The sequence below is a fragment of the Pseudorasbora parva genome, chromosome 3 (genome assembly GCF_024679245.1).
Source record: "Pseudorasbora parva isolate DD20220531a chromosome 3, ASM2467924v1, whole genome shotgun sequence".
In the NCBI taxonomy this organism is placed as follows: Eukaryota; Metazoa; Chordata; class Actinopteri; order Cypriniformes; family Gobionidae; genus Pseudorasbora; species Pseudorasbora parva.
The window spans coordinates 45,734,495-45,758,340 of NC_090174.1; the positions used below are offsets into that span (position 1 = coordinate 45,734,495).

The 23,846-nt window shown below is 37.6% G+C and overlaps 1 protein-coding gene across 4 annotated transcripts in view; it reads left to right on the forward strand.

The window, feature by feature from the left end:
• The first annotated feature begins 13,646 nt into the window (after positions 1-13,646).
• gria3a (glutamate receptor, ionotropic, AMPA 3a) overlaps positions 13,647-23,846 on the forward strand; it is a 49,024-nt gene continuing 38,824 nt past the window's right edge. Inside the window, exons 1-3 of one of the 4 annotated variants that reach the window (XM_067439143.1) lie at positions 13,647-14,408; positions 14,623-14,781; positions 21,670-21,909. In XM_067439143.1, coding sequence (XP_067295244.1) covers positions 14,321-14,408; positions 14,623-14,781; positions 21,670-21,909 — 487 coding nt within the window. In that variant the 5' untranslated portion in view covers positions 13,647-14,320. The remainder of the gene's footprint in view (positions 14,409-14,622; positions 14,782-21,669; positions 21,910-23,846) is intronic. The other 3 variants (XM_067439144.1, XM_067439142.1, XM_067439141.1) reach the window with 3 other exon arrangements.

The window sequence follows — 23,846 nt, forward strand, 5'->3', positions numbered from 1 at the left end:
GACTTGCAGATCTTTCAGTTAATCTCAGATGGCTTGCAAAAAAATACACTTTTCTGTCTGTGCCTTTACGGCAGTATAAATTATTGGTTTATATTTCAGATTTATTAGCAATTATCCCGCATGCCTGAGATAAGATGAATATGAGGGAAATGAGAAACTGCCAAAAATACCCCAGCGTGAGAGATGTTGCTAAAACATTTGAGTTCATAGTATAACTTATTTGTGATTTAGCATGCCCTTTTTTCTAGAGTGGCTCATAGTTTATTTACCAGGCTCAAATATATGGTAATACTGTGTGTGAATTATTATTAAAATGTAAAATAGTTTTCTATTTTTTTTTTTTTTTAAATGCAATATTCCTGTGATGGCAAAGCTGAAGTTTTAGCAGCCATTACTCCAGTCTTTAGATAAATCGCTTAATATTTTTCAGTCATGCTACATTTTATTCAGGATTCTTTAAATATAAATAGTAATAATAGTAATCCTTTATAACATTATAAGTGTTGTTACTATCACTTTGTGTAAATATGAAGAAATGCAAAAAAAAAAGCAGCATCATTTTTGTTTTGTTTTAACCAAACATTGTAATGTTGTTGCCCAGGTTTGCTCAAATCTTAAATCTGAAAAAAAAAAAAAAAACGTAACACTGATAACATTGAATGAAAACTGATTATTAGAGTCAACCTGAAATCAAATTGGTCTTATTGTGAATAATATATGGTGATCTTTTTTTGTAATTTAACTGTTCACTGTCCTTTTCGGCTTACATCACCTTGTCTAACAACCCTTCTCCTTCAGCCATCTGGCTCCATTCTGGTATGGAATGCCCATTTTTTCAATATCCTATTAATGAAATCCCTACTCCAGTAACACATTCTTCTCTCATGAGTATTGCGTTTAATTTTAAAATGTCAGATTATGACAATAAAATGGGCTTTGAACATTGTTTCATGTTGACTTTAATAGCTTTTTCCTCTAGAACCTGTAAATAGTGTGTGTGTGTGTGTGTGTGTGTGTGTGTGTGTGTGTGTGTGTGTGTGTGTGTGTGTGTGTGTGTGTGTGTGTGTGTGTGTCTGTGTGTGTCTGTGTGTGTGTGTGTGTGTCTGTGTGTGTCTGTGTGTGTGTGTGTGTGTGTCTGTGTGTGTCTGTGTGTGTGTCTGTGTGTGTGTCTGTGTGTCTGTGTGTCTGTGTGTGTGTGTGTGTGTAAAACCACTTTGTCCCTCCTGTCATATATTTCCTTGAAATGTTCTTGAATGGATACACTCATACACTTTTAGAGTGTAGAGTGTATCCATTAAATTTTAAACTCACCTTCAGAGAACTTTTGGAGTACTGCTTGTATTTCAGCCTAAGAGACTGTGTGTTGGAGAGAGAAAGGCATCACTCACTGTCACTGACTGCTTCATACATCTCCGCCTAGTTTGACATGCATGTCTGTATTTTGCTGTTTAGGAACACACTTCTCTCTCACCATGTCATTCACCATCTACTGGTGAGGTTGGGGATGTATTATCCACTAATTGGCTACATTACAGGTTCCTGAGAGGCCTGAGAGACTATTGAGTGGGTGATTTGGATGCTTTAAGAGTTTTTTTGACTTTGCACTTCTTTTTCTTTTGTGAATTCGGTGCCTCTATTAGAATCAATTTGGGGGAGGGAGGAGGGGGGGACTCTTGTATATGCCAGTTTGTCATAAAACATGGCTAATACATTAATGATACGTTAGTCATGTGTTTAAAAAAAAGAGTTAAAACAAAAAAGCCAACACAGCCAACTGTGTCTAACCATCAAACACTTGTAATTTTTACACAATAGGGTCAGCAAGATCAAGTTTATTTTTTATTTTATTTTTTTTAGAATAGAATAGAATAGAGCGCAAGCCTAAACACTAGGAGGTTGTATAAGCACAGTAGTGAGTAGATGCGTTTTTCTGTTTGGTGTGATGTTTAATTTCCCAACAACCTCTAAAATCCCATTTACCACCTTTTTAGCAACCACCTTTTTAGAGACATAACAGACAAGGAAAAAAATCAAGTAGGATATTACTGATGTATTTTATGTCGTTGAATAAAACGACAAAATATCTTGAGCTTGTATTAACCCCAGGCCTTATTTCAGCCATTTAACCAAAGCCCATTAGTCTTAGGACTCGTCCTGGAGAGATACCTATTTCTGTCCAGATGGTTTAGTTGCACCATCTACCAGGAAAGACTATCAGGGTCATTCTAACCAGCCAAACCATGACCTCTTGGTTGCATCACCTCTCTTCCGATTAGTGACGTTACTGAGTCTTTGTCTTGCGCTCAAACTTTTCCCCTAAAGACACGCACTCTACATTTCCCTCAATGAATAGTGACGTTGCTCATGTAACCATTTTGCTGAACTGCAGCTGGCCTGTGTGCTTGTCCTAAAGCACAAACAGCTGCCACACAAGATTTGAATGGATATGTACTGAACGCATAGAAGTGTGTGCAGCATTAATAGGTGGTATGACCCGCTGCGGCTGTATCAGAACCTCAATGAAGGGAGATTTGTGACCCACACTAAACAGTTCATGGACGCCCTGCTTGACCGTAAATAACTGATCGGTAATGTCGCAAGTTCTCTGTGTGATCACTATAGATCCTAGCCTTGGAAACTGTCGGTAACATTATATCATAAGTCTGACCTCAGCTCTACAGAAACCATGGGGCATAATTCAGCTTGACAAACACGCACACGCTTTCTTCCACACACACTTTATGCTCTTTCGGTAGGCGTGTTGCAGTTGGGGTTCAGGCCTCTAGCAGATGGACAGTGAGAGCTGCTGACAGGGCATATTTGCGTGAGCTACGCAAGGACAGGGAGAGCTGTTTCCTGGGGGAACTTAGAGGACGGACACACAGATGAATGTGCAGGAACGATAGAGGCCCACTGCACCCCAAAGGGGGTTAAGAAGGGGAACTTAATGATGGATGAGGCTTTTACTTCCTCTGATATCTTAGAAGCCCTAATCCGTCCTGCGATTGTGTATGCATTACAGGGAGACTTTGTGTTGTCGCACTTTTACAAAAGGCAGAGTTTGATCTCATGCTTTCAATGATGTAATTAGTGCAATCCTCACAGCAGCATCATCACATGCTCTCTAAGCCACGCCCCCAGATGCCCTTCTCATCAGTCGTATTCACGGATTCGTATGACGCTTTAGAGAAAACCGTGTCAGGTACACGGATTACTTCCAGGGTTGTGTGATGAAGTTTGAATGACCCTTGTGGATATAGACGCTTGAGAAAACTGATGAAGGCAGTGGTTGAGCCTGAGGAAGCAGCTAATTATAAACCCCCAGAATTTGATCGGTGGCATTAACTTGAAGCAGCTCCTAGCTAAATGCTTTCATGAAGTGAATCGTGTAGAATCTTGATTTGAACATCACAGGCACAGTCTGCAGGCTATTCATTAACATATTAGCATGGAATTTACAGCCTGTTCGCATCGGCAGTACAATTCGAACATCATAAATAAACTCCCCTGTGATAACTTTTACTCTGGAGCACTCTGGTTCTTAAACAATCTTCTAGCCACGTGTGATTTCAGAGAGTGCTTGAAGTTATTGACTAGAAGCTGTGTAAAAGTTCTTATTGCAGAATCTAAATTAGTGATTTAATCTGAATGAATGAGATTCCAAGCCTACCCGTGTGAAAAAGTGTGTTTAAACATGAATGTGCACTTGAAAGTATATTATAGAAAATATCTTAAAAGTATATTGATTTAATCAAGTACTTTTTTTAAACAGAGCAATTTGTAATAATGTCAAAGGAAAGGTTTTTCTTTAAAATGCTTTTTAAATCATTGTTTTAATAATGTTTTCCTTGCTTTAAAGAAGTAACTTTTGTAAATAGTGTTATTTGACAATACATTTAAAGTTAATATATTTTATACCAAATTGGAACTTCATTAAAAATGTGTAATTACATATGTATTTAAATGCATGATGATTTTAAACATTTTCATGTTTAAACACAAATGAAGTATATTTAGAGTTGACCATAAATGCTTATCAGTACATTAAAACATAATTTAAAAACAATAGAAGTAATTATGAAAATACTAGTTTTGTCAAGTCGATTAATCGTGATTAATTGCATCTAACATAACATTTAGTTTAATATATATACAGTACAGCTCTTGAACAAATTAAGAGACCACTGCAGTTTTTTCTAAAATCAGCATCTCTACAAGTATGTTACAAGTAATGTCTGTTGAATTTCAATTTCCTGACCTGAACCCCATTGAAAACCTCTGAAATGAGATCAAGAGGAAGATGGATGGTCACAAGCCATCAAACAAATCAGAGCAGCGTGCATTTTTGCACCAGGAGTGGCATAAAATCACCAAACATCAAAGTGAAAGACTGGTGGAGAGCATGTCAAGACGCATTAAAGCTGTGATTCAAAATCAGGGTTATTCCACCAAATATTGAAGTTAAAACATTAGTATTGTTAAAAATAAATATGAACTTATTTTCTTTCCATTATTTGAGGTCTGACAACACTGCATCTTTTATGTTATTTTGACAAATTATTGCTTTCAGCAAAAAAAAAACACATATATATACACACACACACACACACACACTCACCTTTAGGATTATTAGGAACACCATACTAATACTGTGTTTCAGAACTGCCTTAATTCTACGTGGCATTGATTCAACAAGGTGCTGAAAGCATTCTTTAGAAATGTTGGCCCATATTGATAGGATAGCATCTTGCAGTTGATGAAGATTTGTGGGATGCACATCCAGGGCTCGAAGCTCCCGTTCCACCACATCCCAAAGATGCTCTATTGGGTTGACATCCGGTGACTGTGAGGGCCATTTTAGTACAGTGAACTCATTGTCATGTTCAAGAAACCAATTTGAAATGATTCGAGCTTTGTGACATGGTGCATTATCCTGCTGGAAGTAGCCATCAGGGAATGGGTACATGGTGGTCATAAAGGGATGGACATGGTCAGAAAGAATGCTCAGGTAGGCCGTGGCATATAAACGATGCCCAATTGGCACTAAGGGGCATAAATTGTGCCAAGAAAACATCCCCCACACCATTACACCACCACCAGCCTTCACAGTGGTAACAAGGCATGATGAAACAGAAATTGAGACTCATCAGACCAGGCAACATTTTTCCAGTCTTCAACTGTCCAACTTTGGTGAGCTCGTGCAAATTGTCTTTTTCCTATTTGTAGTGGAGATGACTGGTACCCGGTGGGGTCTTCTGCTGTTGTAGCCCATCCACCTCAAGGTTGTGCGTGTTGTGGCTTCACAAATGCTTTGCTGCATACCTCGGTTGTAACCAGTGGTTATTTCAGTCAAAGTTGCTCTTCTATCAGCTTGAATCAGTCGGCCCATTCTCCTCTGACCTCTAGCATCAACAAGGCATTTTCACCCACAGGACTGCTGCATACTGGATGTTTTTCCCTTTTCACACCATTCTTTGTAAACCCTAGAAATGGTTGTGCATGAAAATCTCATTAACTGAGCAGATTGTGAAATACTCAGACCGGCCCGTCTGGCACCAACCACCATGCCACGCTCAAAGTTGCTTAAATCACCTTTCTTTCCCATTCTGACATTCAGTTTGGAGTTCAGGAGAGTCAAAGTACTTCTATATAAATTTAAACTATAATACCATTTTTATTTAATTGAAATGAATATGCAAGGAGTACATGCTTAGGTATATTTTTTAAAGTATAAATACTCCTTTTAAAAGTATGTGGTTTTTCCAAAGACAGGTTTTTTTGCAATAACTACTGGAATACAGTATTGCATATGTGATACTGAGAAATATTTGAATATGAACAGTGATCATTTAATAATAATTAATGCAATATTTAAAAAGAAATATAAATCAGTTTCGTTCTCTCTGCTGTGGTTCTGTTTAGGAAATCAGCGATTAATCTGCAGTAAATCTGATTTGTTCTCTTAGATTGTGTGTGTGTTTGTGTGTGTGTGTGTGTGGGACTGCAGAGACAAGTTAGGAATGTGTTAGTACTCTTGTGTGTTTGTGTGTGTGCTCAGGGCGAGTCTCTATGCTTCAGTGGGTCGGCACTGAAGAATCTCTGCCTGGAAAAAATGCAGAGAATAAATGATGAAGGAGAAGAAATGGGGGAAAAAAAGAAAGAGTGATGGCTGCTGAGGCTGTTACTGGGTGTGTGGGTTTGTGTGCGTATGTGTGCTTAGTCAACCATGGGTTCCTATTACAGAATGCCCAGTGTTAGTGAGCGGTACGACGAAGATGCGCACACATATAACTGATATACAGATAATTTACAGCTTGACCCCAGTGGTGTGTGTGTGTTCAGTCAAGGTGGCTCATGGTCATTGTGTTGTGTAAAATACATTGTGTTGTGTTATAAGTAATTAATTCTCCTCCAATTTCTGACTAATCAGCATCACCTCAGACCTGTTAAAAATAGCATATATATGCTATTTTTAAATGGGAGGATATATATATATATATATATATATATATATATATATATATATATATATATATATATATATATATATATATATATATATATATATTCAATTTTGGAGGGTTGAATTGTATATGCATTTTTAAATTGTAGTCTTTTAAAAAGGCATCTAAAATAATAAACTTAGTGTTGTCCAAAAATAAATACACAATATCAGCTTCACTCTCTTATCTCTCCAAATGTGGGTTGACACACAAACCCGCCTCCCTTCACTCACTTGTTTATTTTGTTCCAGATTAATATGGAATATTGTTGCAGGGCTTGGGTTTCGGCGTGGGATTGCGCGCATTGTGCATAATTGTACTTAAACAATGCCCAGTTGGCACTAAGGGGCCTAAAGTGTGCCAAGAAAATATCCCCCACACCATTACACTACCACCACCACCAGCCTGCACAATGATAACAAGGCATGATGGATCCATTTTCTTATTCTGTTTACGCCAAATTCTGACTCTACCATCTGAATGTCTCAACAGAAATCGAGATTCATCAAACCAGGCAACATTTTTCCGGTCTTTAACTGTCCAATTTTGGTGAGCTCGTGCAAATTGTATCCTCTTTTTCCTATTTGTAGTGGAGATGAGTGGTACCCGGTGGGGTCTTCTGCTGTTGTAGCCAATCCGCCTCAAGGTTGTGCGTGTTGTGGCTTCACAAATGCTTTGCTGCATACCTCGGTTGTAACGAGTGGTTATTTCAGTCAAAGTTGCTCTTCTATCAGCTTGAATCAGTCGGCCCATTCTCCTCTGACCTCTAGCATCAACAAGGCATTTTCACCCACAGGACTGCCGCATACTGGATGTTTTTCCTTTTTCACACCACTCTTTGTATACCCTAGAAATGGTTGTGTGTGAAAATCCCAGTAACTGAGCAGATTGTGAAATACTCAGACCAGCCCATCTGGCACCAACAACCATGCCACGCTAAAAAATGCTTAAATCACCTTTCTTTCCCATTCTGACATTCAGTTTGGAGTTCAGGAGATTGTCTTGACCAGGACCACACTTTTTGCCATTAAGATGACTTTGTCCCAGCACCCTAAATTCACCTTGAATGAATGAATGAATGAATGAATGAATGAATGAATGAATGAATGAATGAATGAATGAATGAATGAATGAATGAATGTACCCAAAGAGATTTACACTCATGTCAGGGGTCTCTCCTCAACCCCCAGTGTGCAGCATCCACTTAGATATATAGTATATATTTATATAATTTATATTATATATAAAAATATAACACATTTTTCTTAAATATATACATGCATGTGTTTGTATTTATAATAATTATAATAATTATATATATAATTTATAATAATTACAAACTTAATATATACATATTAATAAATCTAAAAAAAATGTGTTAGAATATATATATATATATATATATATATATATATATATATATATATATATATATATATATATATATATATATATATATATATATATATATAAAAATATATAATATATATATATATATATATATATATATATATATATATATATATATATATATATATATATATATATATATACATACACACACATAAATTCTAACAAAAATTGTTTAGATTTACTACTGCTTTTGCTAGTGTTTGGCATCGTCCATTTGATGAAAAAAATTATTTGCAGGATTGTAAGCAGTGCTCATGAGAGGTTGTGAGATCTGAATTTTCCGGTCAGCAGTCGTGGACCCGTAATGCTCTGATTACTGATTAAGTCAATAAATCAACTTTGCTTGCTAGCCGTTATTGACATTACATTATTTTACAAATCAGCTGTCAGAGCTGTGATTAAGACTTTAAGGTCATTCAAAAATAGATTTGGATGTTTTTTGACCATTATTTTTTTAAATCATGCAGATTGTAACTATTTTCTTTACACATATTTAAGCAGCAGCAGCAGAATTACAATCATGCTGTTGTACTAAATGTGGCCATATCTTTTTCTCTGCCAACGCACAGACTGGAACAGAATTGTGAAGGGAATGGAGAGAGAGAGAGAGAGGGTGCAAGAGAAAGTTTCTGGTTGGCTGTTCTTTGATGCAGACTTACAAGCTTTCTTAATAAAGTGACACAAAAAGTAACAGTTTCTAATTTGGAGGAGTTCTGTGGCTAAATCTTAGATAGTCCATATAATTGTGCAGTCTGTACACTTGAGTTAGCATCATTCTCTTTTATTCGGATCAGTTGTCTTTAGACCTGGATGGCTGTCTTCGTTATTTCGCTGTGAACCCTTTCCTTGCTAATGTAAAATGTCCTACTCTCAGAAGCATAGTCAAACTCAAGCAAGTGCATTTTTATTTTTTAAATATTTAAAATGGTAATTTTGATTAAAATGAACCATGCTTTGGTCAGAAGCATGTGGTATTAGAATGGAAGGACTTTTTTAATTCTGCAGAGCATATTATTAGACAAAGATTTGGCTATGCCCCAGAGAGCTACCTGTGTCATCAATATTTTGGCTAGGATATACACTAGCATACAGATGGCATAAAAACATACAGACATGGACTAAAAGCCACAAAAGCCCAATTTTCATTTCATTGAATCTTTAAAAGTGACAGTTTGGGGCCAAGTGCCTTCTTAGAAAGTGAAATGGATAAAAGCTGTTTACTGCTGAAAACTCCCATTTCTCTTAAAATCCCCACAAGAGCTTTTGTAGCCGATTGGTCCAATTAGAATCTGACAACATGAGCTGCTGTCATACCAGGCATGATGGTCACATTCAAAAACATGCTGAAATTTGGTTATGTAATTTGATTACTTGCTTGCTTTATTTATTTATTCTTTTTTTTTCTGCATGACCATCACAGAGCTGTGTGTCTTTTAGCATTGTATTGAATAAATTCCTAATCTGCACTGACACTTCTCTAAGAACTCTTTCTCGCTTGTTTGTCCAGTTTTTTCTTCAGTGTGAAAATGGAGTGATTGCTGTAAAACGCTGTTCTTGTGTCTCATTGGATGACTGCCCACCAGCTGATGCCACTGGCCACATTAAATATCGCATCACTTCCTGCACATTCATTATGGTGAGATCACTGTGACAGCTGTGCTGAGCACTGAATACACACACACACACACGAATAATTTATTTATTTAAGAAGAAAAGCTTAAATACATTTCATTATTTAATTTGCTTGCAACTAGCATACTTGAACAGGCACACTTTAAATAAAAAAACACACTAGACCAAGAAACAACAGCTTCTGCATAAAATTTTACTATGCACATAATCATATTTATATGTTTTCTGTTAACACTTCATTATAAGTGTACAGTAATAAGTTACTTACAAATAATTTGCAAACTATTAGTTTATAGTTATTCCATAGTTAATATATTGTAGTTTATATTATACTATATATAAATAGTGAGTTCTTTATTCATTGTCACTGTAATACAATGCCCCTCCCCACACACACACTCATACACACACACCCCCACCCACCACCACCACCAAACTTTACATTTGGAATAATGCAGTCAGGCACGTACTGTTCAAACCCAGACCCGTCCATCGGATTGACTCTGCAGAAAGTTGGCGACTTCTGCGCAGTGCGCCTCAGCGTGCGCTGACCCCCCTCTGTGATTTTACGTGGCCTATCACTTAGTGGCTGAGTTGCTGTTGTTTCCAATTGCTTCCAATTTGTTATAATACCACTAACATAGAATATTTAGCAATGAGGAAAATTCCCAAATAGACTTATTGACCCGGTGGAAACCTATCATGGTTCCACACTTGAATGGAACACCTGAATTCAGTGATTTGGAGGGATGTCCCAATACTTTTGGCGAGCGAGCTAGAGAGCAGTGAGTGAGTTTAATGAAAGCACACAGGTATTTTAATGGAACCTGCAGTAAAATTAACTTTGTTCACAGCTCTCAATCATTGTGCAGAATGAATGAACTTTCCACTTGTCTGAATATAGGACAGATAATTCCCCAGGGCTGTGAGTGTGTGTGGGTGCGTGCGTGTGTGCGCGTGCGTGTGTGCATGCGTGTGTGTGTGTGTGTGTGTGTGTGTGTGTGCGTGTGTGCGTGTGTGTGTGTGCGTGTGTGTGCGTGTGTGTGTGTGTGTGTGTGTGTGTGTGTGTGTGTGCATATGCATTAATTAGTAAGTTCCTTTAATCAATCTATTGAGCTTGCAGCAGTATTATATTAGTATCATGGAGATACTATTATAGATTATATATTTTATTTTGGATTCTAGAACAGTGATGTTTTTATCGTTACGCTACATGTCAAGTGTAGTGCTAATGCATCAGTGATAATTATTATCACTAGAAAAAATTAATCATTAGAATATTTTGTTGCTTCAAGGTAAAGTAACAGGTTTTTTAATGTTACATATATTAGTTTGCCCTGTATGTGCAGTATCTTGTGAGAGAATCCTATTGTTTATCTCATGTTTTTTTCCCAATATAACTTTTATGCTTTTCTCTGTCGTGGGAGTACAGAGGACTCAAAAGACATCAGATCAGCTGCGTTCCATCTGTGCCGCTTTTGCAGAGTGGAAAAGCCAGCTGTAGACAACATCACTGTTTCTGTGGCTATCATATGTTGTGGGCAGCATTGGGTAATAACTCATTACATGTAATCCGGATTATGTAATCAGATTCCAAAAATGAAGTACTTGCAATTAGATTTATTACTTTTTAAAATACTCGTATTCAGACTACAGTTACTTTTTTGTTGATAATATGATTATATATTATTCTTGCAATGGTAGTAAATTATTTATTATTCATAAATTCTCCCAACTACATTCAGAAGGTCTTCCAGATTTGTGGAATCCCACACACAGACCACTGAGGCCCACACAGCATTTCATCACTGCATTTACGGAAATCATTTTACTTTTAACAGTTTCTTAACAATGCATATCTAATCAGCTTTTGATTAACACATTCATTATTATTTGAATTTTCACTCCGTTTCAGTGAGTTATGTATTACTGTCTTTGGAAGACTTTTGTCTTTCGTACATATTAAAATGTACAAATTCTCATCATTTCGTATTTACATGCAATGCAGGGATACCTCAACTTTATGAACTGAAATTTATTTGACCCTAATTAAGGCCTTAGATTTCAATTTGTAAGTTAGGTCAATAATAAAATCAAGTCAATAAAAATTATAATAAATAATGTGATTAAGTACGGTTAAATTTCGGTTTAAACTCTAATTTCGGTTAAAATTCACATGTCATGCAGGTAAACAAAAAAAAATGTAAAAAAAAAAAAAAAAATTAAATTATCTATTGTAATAAAAAAGATTTGTGGTTTAATTAGTTTATAGCTTTTCGTTAAACTAACAATCTCCTAACCCGACAAGCCAGACCCACATCAAGATGTTTGGTCTGGAAACTCACCATTGACAGAGCTCAATCCGAGGGGCGGGATAAACGGTTGTCTTTCAAACTCCCTCTGCACGCGATAGGATAGTGCTACAACCAACCAGAGCAATGAAGGTGAAACGGAGCTTGTTGATAGATTAAACATTCGCCGTATCCGGTCGGCTAAACTCCAAACACATCTTCCCTTTTTAAGAATGACTTCAGTGCCGTTCTTTGTTCTTTTCTCAAAGAAAAGCTTAACTCCAAGTCTTCCAGAGTCGCGGTCAAAGCTGATTGGAAAAAACGCTGTTCGCCAGTTTCTGTGTTTACTTGAAGCACGCAAACGCAACTTGGCCGTCACATTGTCATTATGGCCCCGCCCGCCGACTCTATACACGATGTGATTGGCCCGGCAAAAGTTGGGCAAATACAGCTCAGAAGGGTATTGAGAGTTGCTAGACGACACTCGCGGGCAGATTAAATTTGCTGCCGCTAGGGTGCGTCTAGATTTCTAGGCTAACAATCTCCTGCAGTTTCATCACAAACCCCATTCTGGGAAACCCTGATATAATGTAATAATTCACTTCATGTTGATAACAAAGAATGGAATACATTTTCTTTCTCTTTGTATTTTTTCTCTATATCAATATAAGATAATTCTACTCAAATAAATGTGATTAACAAGTTAGGTCAAAAGAAATCTAAAAGTAATCCAAAAAGTAGTCTGATTATATTACCATAAATATTTAATGAATTACATTACTAACTAAATTTTTTGTCATGTAATTTGGAATCAGTAACCAATTCGAATTTTTAAGTTCTACACAGCTGTGATTTCGGGCGAGTTGAATACTAATCTGAATTCAAATGTGTCCAGTTCAGTGTCCAATACATTCAATACAAGATAGAAGATGGGCAGTTCAATTTTCTTTAGAGCAGGGCTGCAGGGGTTTCCGAACCTGCTCATTGCGGGCAATGGTCCTGTGGAGTTTAGCTCCAACTTGCTTCAACAGACCTGCCTAGAAGTTTCTAGTATAAGACCTTCATTAGCTGGTTCAGGTGTGATTAAATGGGGTTGGAGATGAACTTTGACCGTGGCCCTCCATGAGCATAATTGTACACCCCTGATTAAAGTCACTATGATTTAAATTATTTTGAATTCAAACATAATGGGATTAATTTTATGTGCACATGGCTTACCCTGCCATCTGCACATCAAGCTGCAAGTTAAAATTGTTAACTCACATTAGCAGGCACATGGTGAGAGAGATGATTGTAAGAGTGTGTATGTGTGTCTGCGTTCAACAAGAGAGTCAGTCTGATAAATCTGGCACCGCATACACAGACATGGTTTGTATGGTCAGTTTAAATGAGCACACACACACACACACATAGGAAATAAGGAGCTGAGGAAATCTGGGTCGCTGTTAGTCAGCTGTATCCAGCTCAGTGCTATGAGCTTTCGGTTTTGGGTGATGCCCAGGCTGAAAATGTGGAATCATATCACGATTACAGGCACCTGCATAGCTTTTCTCTGAGCAGTGAATGTTTTAAGAATAAAGATCCTACAATGGCGTAAACTGCCTTAATGCATTGAAACATCAATATATATGAGTCAAGCAGTTCTTATAAGCATAAAGGAAGGACAGCTTGTGTTATCTGAAACACTCCTGAGAAACAGATCAGAGGATTAAAAAACAAGAAAAAATCTTTAATATGGACAAGACAAAATACACGAATGGGGGGGGGGGGGGTGTACTACAAATTTGTATTGTTTACACACGCAGTGCAGTGTGTTTGGTAAAGACCTCGAGTTTACAGCCTTCAGAGATCACCTCTATTCGACATAAAATATTAATATTCTGTTAGAAATTCAGACAGCAATTCACCTTGCACTAGAAGGCTATATCGACAGCTCTTACTGCTTTTCGACAGATTCGTACTTGAACACTAGGCTATGACTAGCGTGCCGGTGTGGGATATGGTCCGGACCTGTGGGCTGCTGTACGTGAACTTTTAATTTTTCTGCGGATTTGCCACTCGCGCACGTGCGCGCGAATGGACACGGGATTTGTGACTGAATATAGGTTGTTTAAACGACGTCTTTGAAGTGGACGGATCCCATGGTCGCGTGCCGATTTTACTGAGCTGTATGCGGACTGCGCACGCGGGTCCGCAGTGGCGGGTTGCGCGCGTGCGTTTGCGCGTACGCGGGTGCTGTTGTAATTTCACGTCACATCAAGTTTGATCAGCGGTCCGATTGGATGCTCCGCAGCGCTGTCCTGAATTAAGAAGCTCTCGCGCTTGTTTGCTCGTATTCGGCTCTCCAGGTCCTGTTGCCCGAATGCACCTATCGGGCATCGCGTGAGGGAGCGGGTGCACATCTGGAGTATTTTGTTGTCGCCCTCGCGCCCGGTCTGGATGTTGCGCGTGAGCTGAAGAATTCTAGAGGTCGGAGACAAAATGCGGCGGCGAGCGCACGTGAGCGTCCTGCTCCTGCCGTGGCTCTTGCTGCAAACCCAGGGAGGCTTTCCAAACCAGATCAATATCGGTGAGTGATTAGATTATTTTTTAATCAAAATATGAAACATCTTAAACACGCGCTGATCCTCATCTACCTGCTGCATCACCCACAGACTTTTTACGAGAAGTTTGCACCTCTAGCGCCAAACAGATTGTGTGAATTATATGAATGTCACCATTATCCCTCACTCGAACAAGTGTAAAGTCAGATATGTTGTTAACTCATCTTCTCTCACGTGCAGGTGGTCTCTTCATGCGCTCCACGGTTCAAGAACACAGCGCGTTCCGCTTCGCCGTTCAGCTCTACAACACCAACCAGAACATCACTGAGAAACCCTTTCACCTGAATTATAACGTAGACAATCTGGAGTCATCCAATAGCTTCTCAGTCACGCACGCATGTGAGTCTCTGCTCTTTTTCCCCTACATACAATTCTGCGGGACACCCCGCACCTGTTCTCTTTTAAGTGTTCATATACATACATACACACACACACACACACACACACACACACATATATATATATATATATATATATATATATATATATATATATATATATATATATATATATATATATATATATTCTTGCCCTCTTAGATGTGGGCTTGGTTTGCAACTTGACATATTGTGAGGAGGCAGGAGACAACCCTCTGATTCTAATTTTTAAAACAAACAGAAAGCGAGTCGAGCAATGAGTCACAGGACCTTGATCATGTTCACAATGTAGGTGTTAAGAAAAATAAATTGCGTGGAAGTCTCATAATACAAGCATGTGCAATGTTCCCTCACATCACAAGTCTCGATTTCCATAATTTCTCTACCCACACTATATAAATAAGACTGCTGATCAGTCCTGTGTCTGACATCTGACAGTATGTCACTCTGAATCCTACTCTTTACCTGTTGTTACAAACTTTAAATTCATTGCGTGCATTAAGTGTTCTTCTTCTTTCTAATTTAGTCAGGGGACTAGACGGCAAAAGGCGTCAACGTTTGTCTTCCCCCACACAAATGCAACAGACACATGCTCCATTTTTCTCATTTGAACATTTCAATTATAAAATAAATGCAACCAGATACAAACTATATATGGTTACATTTTACTTTATGAATTCACTGTAGAAGATTTTCAAATGGGAAAAATGGCATGTGTAGTAAAAAATGTATAATTTGGTTGAAGGTGACAAAAAAACTATTGTTTTAATTTTCAATAACATTGAAAAATCAAAAGGAAAAATAAGTTATAATAAAGACTGATAGTGTGAGAAGTTGGCAAAGAAGAGGAATAGAGAGATAAAATGTGAAAAACTCTTCTGTGGCACAAGCCTCAGGTCTTTATAATGGAGAGAGAGAGAGAGAGAGAGAGAGAGAGAGAGAGAGAGAGAGAGAGAGAGAGAGAGAGATGATGAGTGCAGGCTGACATTTGCACACATGCCCAAACCAGTGCAAGGGTTAGTGCCATGCACTCTGCGCGTGTGTGTGTGTGTGTGTGTGTGTGTGTGTGTGTGTGTGTGTGTGTGTGTGTGTGTGTGCAGGAGAGTGAGAGAGCTTTACCATCATTATAAAATGCCTGTTTACAGCTGCTGTCATTACCATTTTGTGTCTCTTACTGGCCTGGCTGCTCATCTGAGCGTGTCTATGTGAGAGACAGTGTTTGTGAGCTTTTGGTTTCCTCTTTTATCGTGGTGTTATTGCTGCAGTCATTGATCTTTCTTCACTGCATTAACACACACACACACACACACGCAAACACACACACACTGCTCCAGGCATCTGGTTGGCCCATCGGACAAAAAAAACCACTGGGCTTTTAAAAATATAAATAAAAAGATTTTCAAAGTGGAGACACACATACCTCGCAGACTCTGAAGGTGATTTTAAAGTTTAATGAATAAACTGGAGATGCTTTCAAAGCACATATCCAAGAATAACATGACGGGAAGGACGAAGTGCTTTGACAGTGATGCGAGAACGGTTCATAAATGGAGACAGACACTTATTTTTCTCTCTGGGGTGGGGTTTGTATTAGAGCGCACACACTTTTGCATGCAGTACTTGTATTAGTCAGGTGAGCCGGTTTTACCCCAGCACAGCGTTACGAGTGCGAGTTGTGCGTCAAACGGATCCTGCGAGAAAAGGTTTTGACAGCATACGTATGCAGTGACCCCGCTGTTTTAATTGAGGCAATCTGTGTAGTGCAGAGAAAACTGTAGGGGTCAGAGGGTTTGTAAACAGGTTATTTTTCACTCACTCTTCTGCGCTCTCTTCCTCTCTCCCGTTCTACGATTTTCTGTCTCCTCATCATTTTTTTTCTTTATTGCTCCCTGAAGCAGTCGAGAGACCGATGAAAAGAAGGGCAGAAAGGTAGTAAGCAGATGTAAGCTGCTTGCTCAGAAAAACAAATGAAGGAGAGAGACATGTAATCATTTCCTTGTCTCTGTATAATTTGTGTGCCACTAGTGTCACCGAACAGAATTGCAAAAATAATGATGGCATGAAATCTATTTTCTGAATGCCTGTTATTGAACCAAATGCATTTCATTCAAGAAAAAAATTGACTTGATCGAAATGGCTCGATCATCTGGATGTCACAACTTCTCTGATGTAGTATATTAATCCTCATAAACTTGCCATTTTTTTACAATCATTCTTTTCCCTTTTGATGTATATCACAAAACACGAGAAAACATGTCACTATTTCTGTAACATTGCAACATTAAATGATGCAACAAAAAGGAATTTTTGATAATCACTAAATAATGATCAACTTATGACCTAAACAATACCTTTTTGTATCTGCATGAGCTAATTAATTATCAGTATTCGTTGGCTAATTAATAAAAAAACAATAAATTAAAACAGAGAATCTGCACTTCACAGTGCTTATATGCAGACTGACCGACTCTTTGGGTTCTTCCAATATTTAAACTGATTCAGATTATAGAAGATATTCTTTTGGGAGAACACGATGCAAAATGGCCACTGATATATTGTGCATACTTTTTGCCAAACAGGTTTCTCAAACACTCATTCCCAAATGTAATTGGTCAGACGAATAGATAGTCCCGCCACATCATTGGCTGTTTACACTGAGCCACAGTTTACAGGAAAATCAAAAACCTAAAAAATGGCTTAGTTGTTGATGACTATATTAAGCTGAGAAAGAAGAAAGTAATGTAACTAAAAAAGTACACACTTCAGCTTTAAGGATTGAATGAGAGAGTGAGTAAGAACTGAATGTGTCTCTGAACTGCAGTGATCGCTTGTTCTTTTATAGTGAGAGAGTGGCTTTCCACTGAGGCGCAATCGATATAGAAACAGGGCAGGACCACACTCACACTAACACTAAAACATATACCCCCACACACAAAAATACACACCCACACAAAAAAACAAATTCATTTGTGTGTGGAAATGATACGCATGATTCTTTTTCTTCTTTGGACTACTTATTTTTGCTAAAATCTCAGTGCTACTATTTTCTGGCATAGTGTTCTCACATAGCAAACTGGTAGTAGCAAACAATTTATAATAACTGTTGATCACAAATAATTACATTATGATAAATTACTGTATGTAATATATTATTAACTAAACACCAGAAGCTTTAAATGCAGTTATTGTGGAGGAGGTTTATCCTGTCATGTAACATTTCCTCAAGATTTAATTAATTTTCTCACAATTTCCAAATATTGTTCTGCAATAAAAGTTGCAGTGGCCACTGAGGCTAAATGTGGAAACAATCATGTATAATAATACATAATGATTAGTTACATTTATATAGTGCTTAGTGCTCAGCACTCAAAGCACTTTACATATGGAAGGGGGAATCTCCTCAACCACAACAATCGTGGAGCATCCACCTTCCATCCATCCATGATGCGACGGCAGCCATATTGCGCCAGAATGCCCACCACACACACCAGCTTATTGGCGGAGAGTGATGAAGCCAATCTGTTTAGGGGGGGAATAGGAGCAGTATTGGGAAAAGTTAATTTCAAAAAAAGGCTAATGCATTACAATATTGTTTTGCTCCCTTAAAAAGTAAATAATTGTTACTTAGTTACTTTTTAAGAAAAGAAATGCATTACTTTTAGGGCTGTCAAAATTAACACGTTATTGCCGTGACAGTATTAAAGTTTCTTAAGGATCAAGATCAAGTTCTCTGCATCTCCTGCGCTGCATCAAGCCACTCAAATAATTTCCATCATCACTCAAATTAATGCACGGCTCAGATTAACTGTACAAAGTGCGTAAACCTCCAATAAAATTATTAAGTAATTATTTCATCACAAATAAATCAAGTAGCTGTGTCTGTAGTATAATACACAACATTATAATATTATTTTCAAGCTAAAGGAAAATTAATACAAATTCACGCTTGTACAGTAGAGTGCACAGCTCAAACAAACCTTTCAGATGCGCTCCCATTCTGGATAACGGAAGAATAGGATGCAGAAGAGGAAAAATAACACTTGGCCAATAAAAACTTTTAAGTAATTTTTGCTTATGGTTTAAATGAATCATTGAAGGTCAGAAGCAAGACAATGCTCAATAAAGTTACGTTAAAGGACCCGTTCTTTGCGTGTCTTCGAAGCTTTGATTGTGTTTACAGTGTGCAATATAACGAGTTCATGTTTCGCGTGTAAAAAAACACAGTATTTTTCACACAATTGACTTATCTGTACAGCGCTGTTTTCTCTGTCTTAAAAACGGCCTGATGATTTCCTTGTTCTATGAAGTCCCTCCTTCAGAAACACGTAACGAGTTCTGATTGGGCCAGCGCTTCCCGTGTTGTGATTGGACAGCAGATTAGGGCACTTTGCCCGGAAAGGTCCCGCCTCTTACCATAACGGGGAGATGCAAGCGCTGAATGCGTGCTCTTCTCCACGTGAGAGAGCAACAAGACCACGCCCCCTATTTTGCGTGTTCTTGTGGGCGGAGGGTTCGCAAACAAACGGTTCTAGTGACGTCATTCCTGAAGGAAGTGCAGGGATGTAGTCCAAACCAGCCGTTCGCTGTAGACTTTGAAAGGGAACTTCTGTTAAATAAAATATCTCGCTCTGCATTGAACTTTGAGCTTTATCATTTTACAGGTATTATTGCTCTAACAGCAACATTACACACTAACTAAAGTTTGAAAGATGGAATCGCGAAGAAGGGGACCTTTAAATGCATACAAATATTTGTTTTATTTAACATATTTAGTTATTGGAGGTTTGCGTAGTTATTTCATTTTGCATTCGAAAGATTTTATTAATTTTGAAGAATCTTTTTTTGTGCAAGTGAAAGTAAATGCATGCTCACATTTATTTTAAGTCGACAATAACTCTCATGTTTACACACAGTGCACTTACGATTTAATTATTTGAACTCAAATAATTTGTTGAACATTTTAAAAGTAATGCTTTACTTTACTAGTTACTTAAAAAAGTAATCTGATTATGTCTCGAGTTACTTTTAATGCGTTATCCTCAACACTGATTTGGAGGCCATGATTATGGACTTAGGCCAATGGGCAAATTTAGCCAGGATGTCTGGGTTAAACCCCTACTCTTTTTCGAAGGACATCCTGCAAAAAAAATTCTAATGACCACAGTTAGTCAGAACCTTGGTTTAATGTATCATTTTGGGATGGTGCTTTTTGACAGTATAGTGTTCCCCATCACTATACTGGGGCATTAGGACGCACACAGACCAAATGGTGAGCACTACATGCTGGCCTCACTAACATCTCTTCCAGCAGGTACCTAGTTTTCCCCAGGACGTCTCCCATCCAAGTTAATCTCTCCTCTCCAAGAACCCAATAGTTAATCAATATTAAAAGTAAAATCATGGCAGGCACCATTGCTCTCCTGTTAAACATACAGATCCCACCACATACTGGACTGGAGTTTGAAGTGATGGGTTATTCACAGGAAAGCAATGACGACTGCATGGATTAAAATTCTGCTCATAAAAAAGCCACTGATTGGCCACTAATTTAAATATTAAGGACATGTCCCCTTCAGTGTCCGTGGTGTGGCTTAGATCTGTGTGTGTGTGTGTGTGCGCGTGTGCGTGCGCGTGCGCATGGGCATGTTTTTGTGAAATATGTGTATAATGTGTATAATGACATGGGTATGACACAGGTATTACAAGGAGAGGGTGAAATATGAGGACATTGGCCATGTCCCCAATTTTCAAAATGCTTATAAATCATACAGGATGAGGGTTTTTTTAGAAATTAAAAATGCAGAATGTTTCCTGTGATGGGTAGGTTTAGGGGTAGGGGCAGTGTAGGGGGATAGAAATACGGTTTGTACAGCATAAAAACCATTACGCCTATGGAATGTCCCCACATTTCACAAAAACTAATGTGTGTGTTTTTTGTGTCATCAGGGTTTGCAAAGATGTTCTGTGTTTACTTTGTTTTATCAAAGCTCTCAATTGTATTTGCTTTGCTGTATGATTGTTTGAGCTTGCTTTTTTTAAGCGTAGGCTGTGTGTGTGTGTTCATCTGTGTGTGATGATTTTTAACCTCTGGGCTCTCTGAGTAATGTGACATTTGCTTGTATTTTCTTCCTTTTTTCCCTCATGCTTACATGCCACATAATTCTTTTTCCTTGTGTTTTTGTTTGCATGTCTTCTGGACACATTTGGGAACATTTGCCCCTTTTGTTCCTTTTCCTAGAATCAACTCATCTCTCCTTCCATAGTCCCTTATTCTCTCATATTCTCTTATTCGCTCTATCATTTCAAGAGGCAGTTGTTTATGCAAGACAAACATCATTTGCTTCGGGAAACAAATAGTGAAAATGTCCTTTTTTTGGATTACATATGGTTGTAAATATTCAGTTAATAAGACAGCACTAAAGCTGAATTAATGCTTAACACTGACATTTCCGACGATCGTTCTTGGTTTGGGTTGGAGATGTCAGTGAACTCGATCTGTCTTCTGTCAGCTTAGCTGCATGGTTGCTAGATTTAGAAACATTTGCAGTTTATCTTTCAATAATTTAGATGACAACTGCATTTATTTTATTTTTTAAATAAATAAATAACAAGACATTTGATTTGGATTTTAGAAGAATTTACATCAATACGTGTAGTCTGTGACATCAAACATGGTCATCATAATCTCTCCATTTAACAGGCTATTGTCACTTCAGGTTTTTAAGACATACTCAGACACATATTTAGTAGAGAGTGTCATAATAAAAAAATGCTTGTAAGTGTGTGTGCCTATTGTTAGTTTATTTTAAAATGTACTGATTCTGCTTCCATCTCTCTTTTGGTTTGGCAGTCTGTTCTCAGTTCTCCAGGGGTGTGTATGCAATATTTGGATTCTATGACAGGAGGTCAATGAACACATTAACATCGTTCTGTGGCGCTCTGCACACCTCCTTCATCACTCCATCTTTTCCCACGGACACGGATGTGCAGTTTGTTATGCAGATGAGGCCGAGCCTCCGGGGGGCGCTGCTCAGCTTGCTAGCCCATTACAAATGGGAGAAATTTGTTTACCTGTATGACACGGATAGAGGTGAGTAAACACACAGATACACACTAACACATATACTTTCAGTGGCTAAATATTCGAACATTAGGCATAGTTCACCCAAAAATAAAAATGCTGTGACTATGGCTATAACACAACACAGTGGAAGTCAGTGTGAATCAAAACTGGTTACCAACATTTTTCAACATTTCTTTTGTGTTTTGCATTTTTGTATGAACTATCCCTTTAATGTTGTATTGAAATTAAAAGATTGAACGTTTCTTCCATATTTTGACACAGAGTTATCTTATTTAAACAGCTTATTGAGTGTAACAGCCTATTGAGAAAAAAAAATCTATACATCTGTAGTCAATAACCCCATTATTATTTTTTTTTGTAATGTAGATGCTTTTGTGCTTGAATGTGTTTGAACTGCCACAAAAGACTACTGCCTACCAATCTAATATGTCATCATTGTACTAAGAATTGTGAGTGTTGTTCTTTTTCCTTTTCATTCAATTCCTTTCTAGACCGCTGGCAATCCGTGTAACATGGGTTCAGTCAGTCAGTAGTATTCGTGTACCACAAAAGTGACGTAGAGTGTGACAAAAAAAGAGATGAGTCTCAAGGAAATTTAAACACTAATGGTCACACGAGATGCATTTTAAATGCATTTTAATACCAGGTATAAACGGTAATGCATGTGATCAGATGACTGAAAAAGCATCTACCAGGTGGAAACTGGACCTATAGAACACCATCTCTGTCTGGGGCATTTTGGGGGGCAGGTGCTTAAGTAAAAAATAGGGCAGCCCTCTTTATAATTATTTATAAAAAGCAAAGTTACAAATAATAATACCTGCATAAACCAAGAAAAAAACATTAAAGAAATGGGCAAATCTCAAAATCTTAATTTAATCCCCTAGGTTGAAGGTTCTACTGTATATAATGTGTAAATCCAATACATTTTAGTTAAGTGTCACCTCCACGACGTGGTCAGTTTACTCATTCTATTTCTATGTATTGTAAACATGGGCATCGAAGAAAAAAAGAAGAAAAAAATCGGTGGCTCCTCTCGCAGATTTTTTTTTACTGGAGATGTCATTTACATTGAGCAAATAGCCTGCCTTGTTTACTAAACATCTGGTTGGGACACAAAGACACTAAATTCTTTGATAAATTATTCACAGTGGAAATAGGTGTAGGTGGAAAGTTTTTTTTTTCTAATCCGCCTTTTGCCGAACTTTTTCTACTCCCTTTTCCCATCACATATAGAAAAAAAAAATATTTTCAATAAATTTTGGAAGAAATATTCATGTAATGTTTAATAATTCATTGTTTATCTGTTAGGGGTGGGTGAACAGACATGCGCTGCATTAGAGGAGTTAATTGTGAGTGGTTGCAATATCATTGGTCTTAAAAAGGGGTGGGTCTTGTCCCACCCACATACAACGCCCATGATTGTAAAGTAGAAACAGAATGTAAGTAGCAAAGTGCTGAGGATTACTACTGGATTACTTGATGATTACTGACTACTTGATTACTAATGCGGCAGCGATGTTCTTTTCCACATATATATATATATATATATATATATATATATATATATATATATATATGTGTGTGTGTGGAATATATAAAAACAAAATGTTGTTTTTTGTTTTTTTTGAGCTGTACTAGTTTTTCCCACAGAGCAGACCACAGAGACATTATTGGAAGTTTCACTTGAAATAGTGCCTCTTATTTAGAATTTTGAATGAATATTTGAACCGTTTTGTAAGTTACATTTTTGACATGTACCGCATCTGTAATTGCCGAAAGGCACTTTATTTAAAAAAATGTGAGGAAGGAGGGAACTCTACTCAAACCAAAATATTGTGAAGATTAGGTTGTCTCTTGTATACTGCACGTTGTAATTTTTCCAAGACATTTCTTGAGATTAGGATCACTGTCCACAATATGCCAGTGTTTCAGTAAAACAC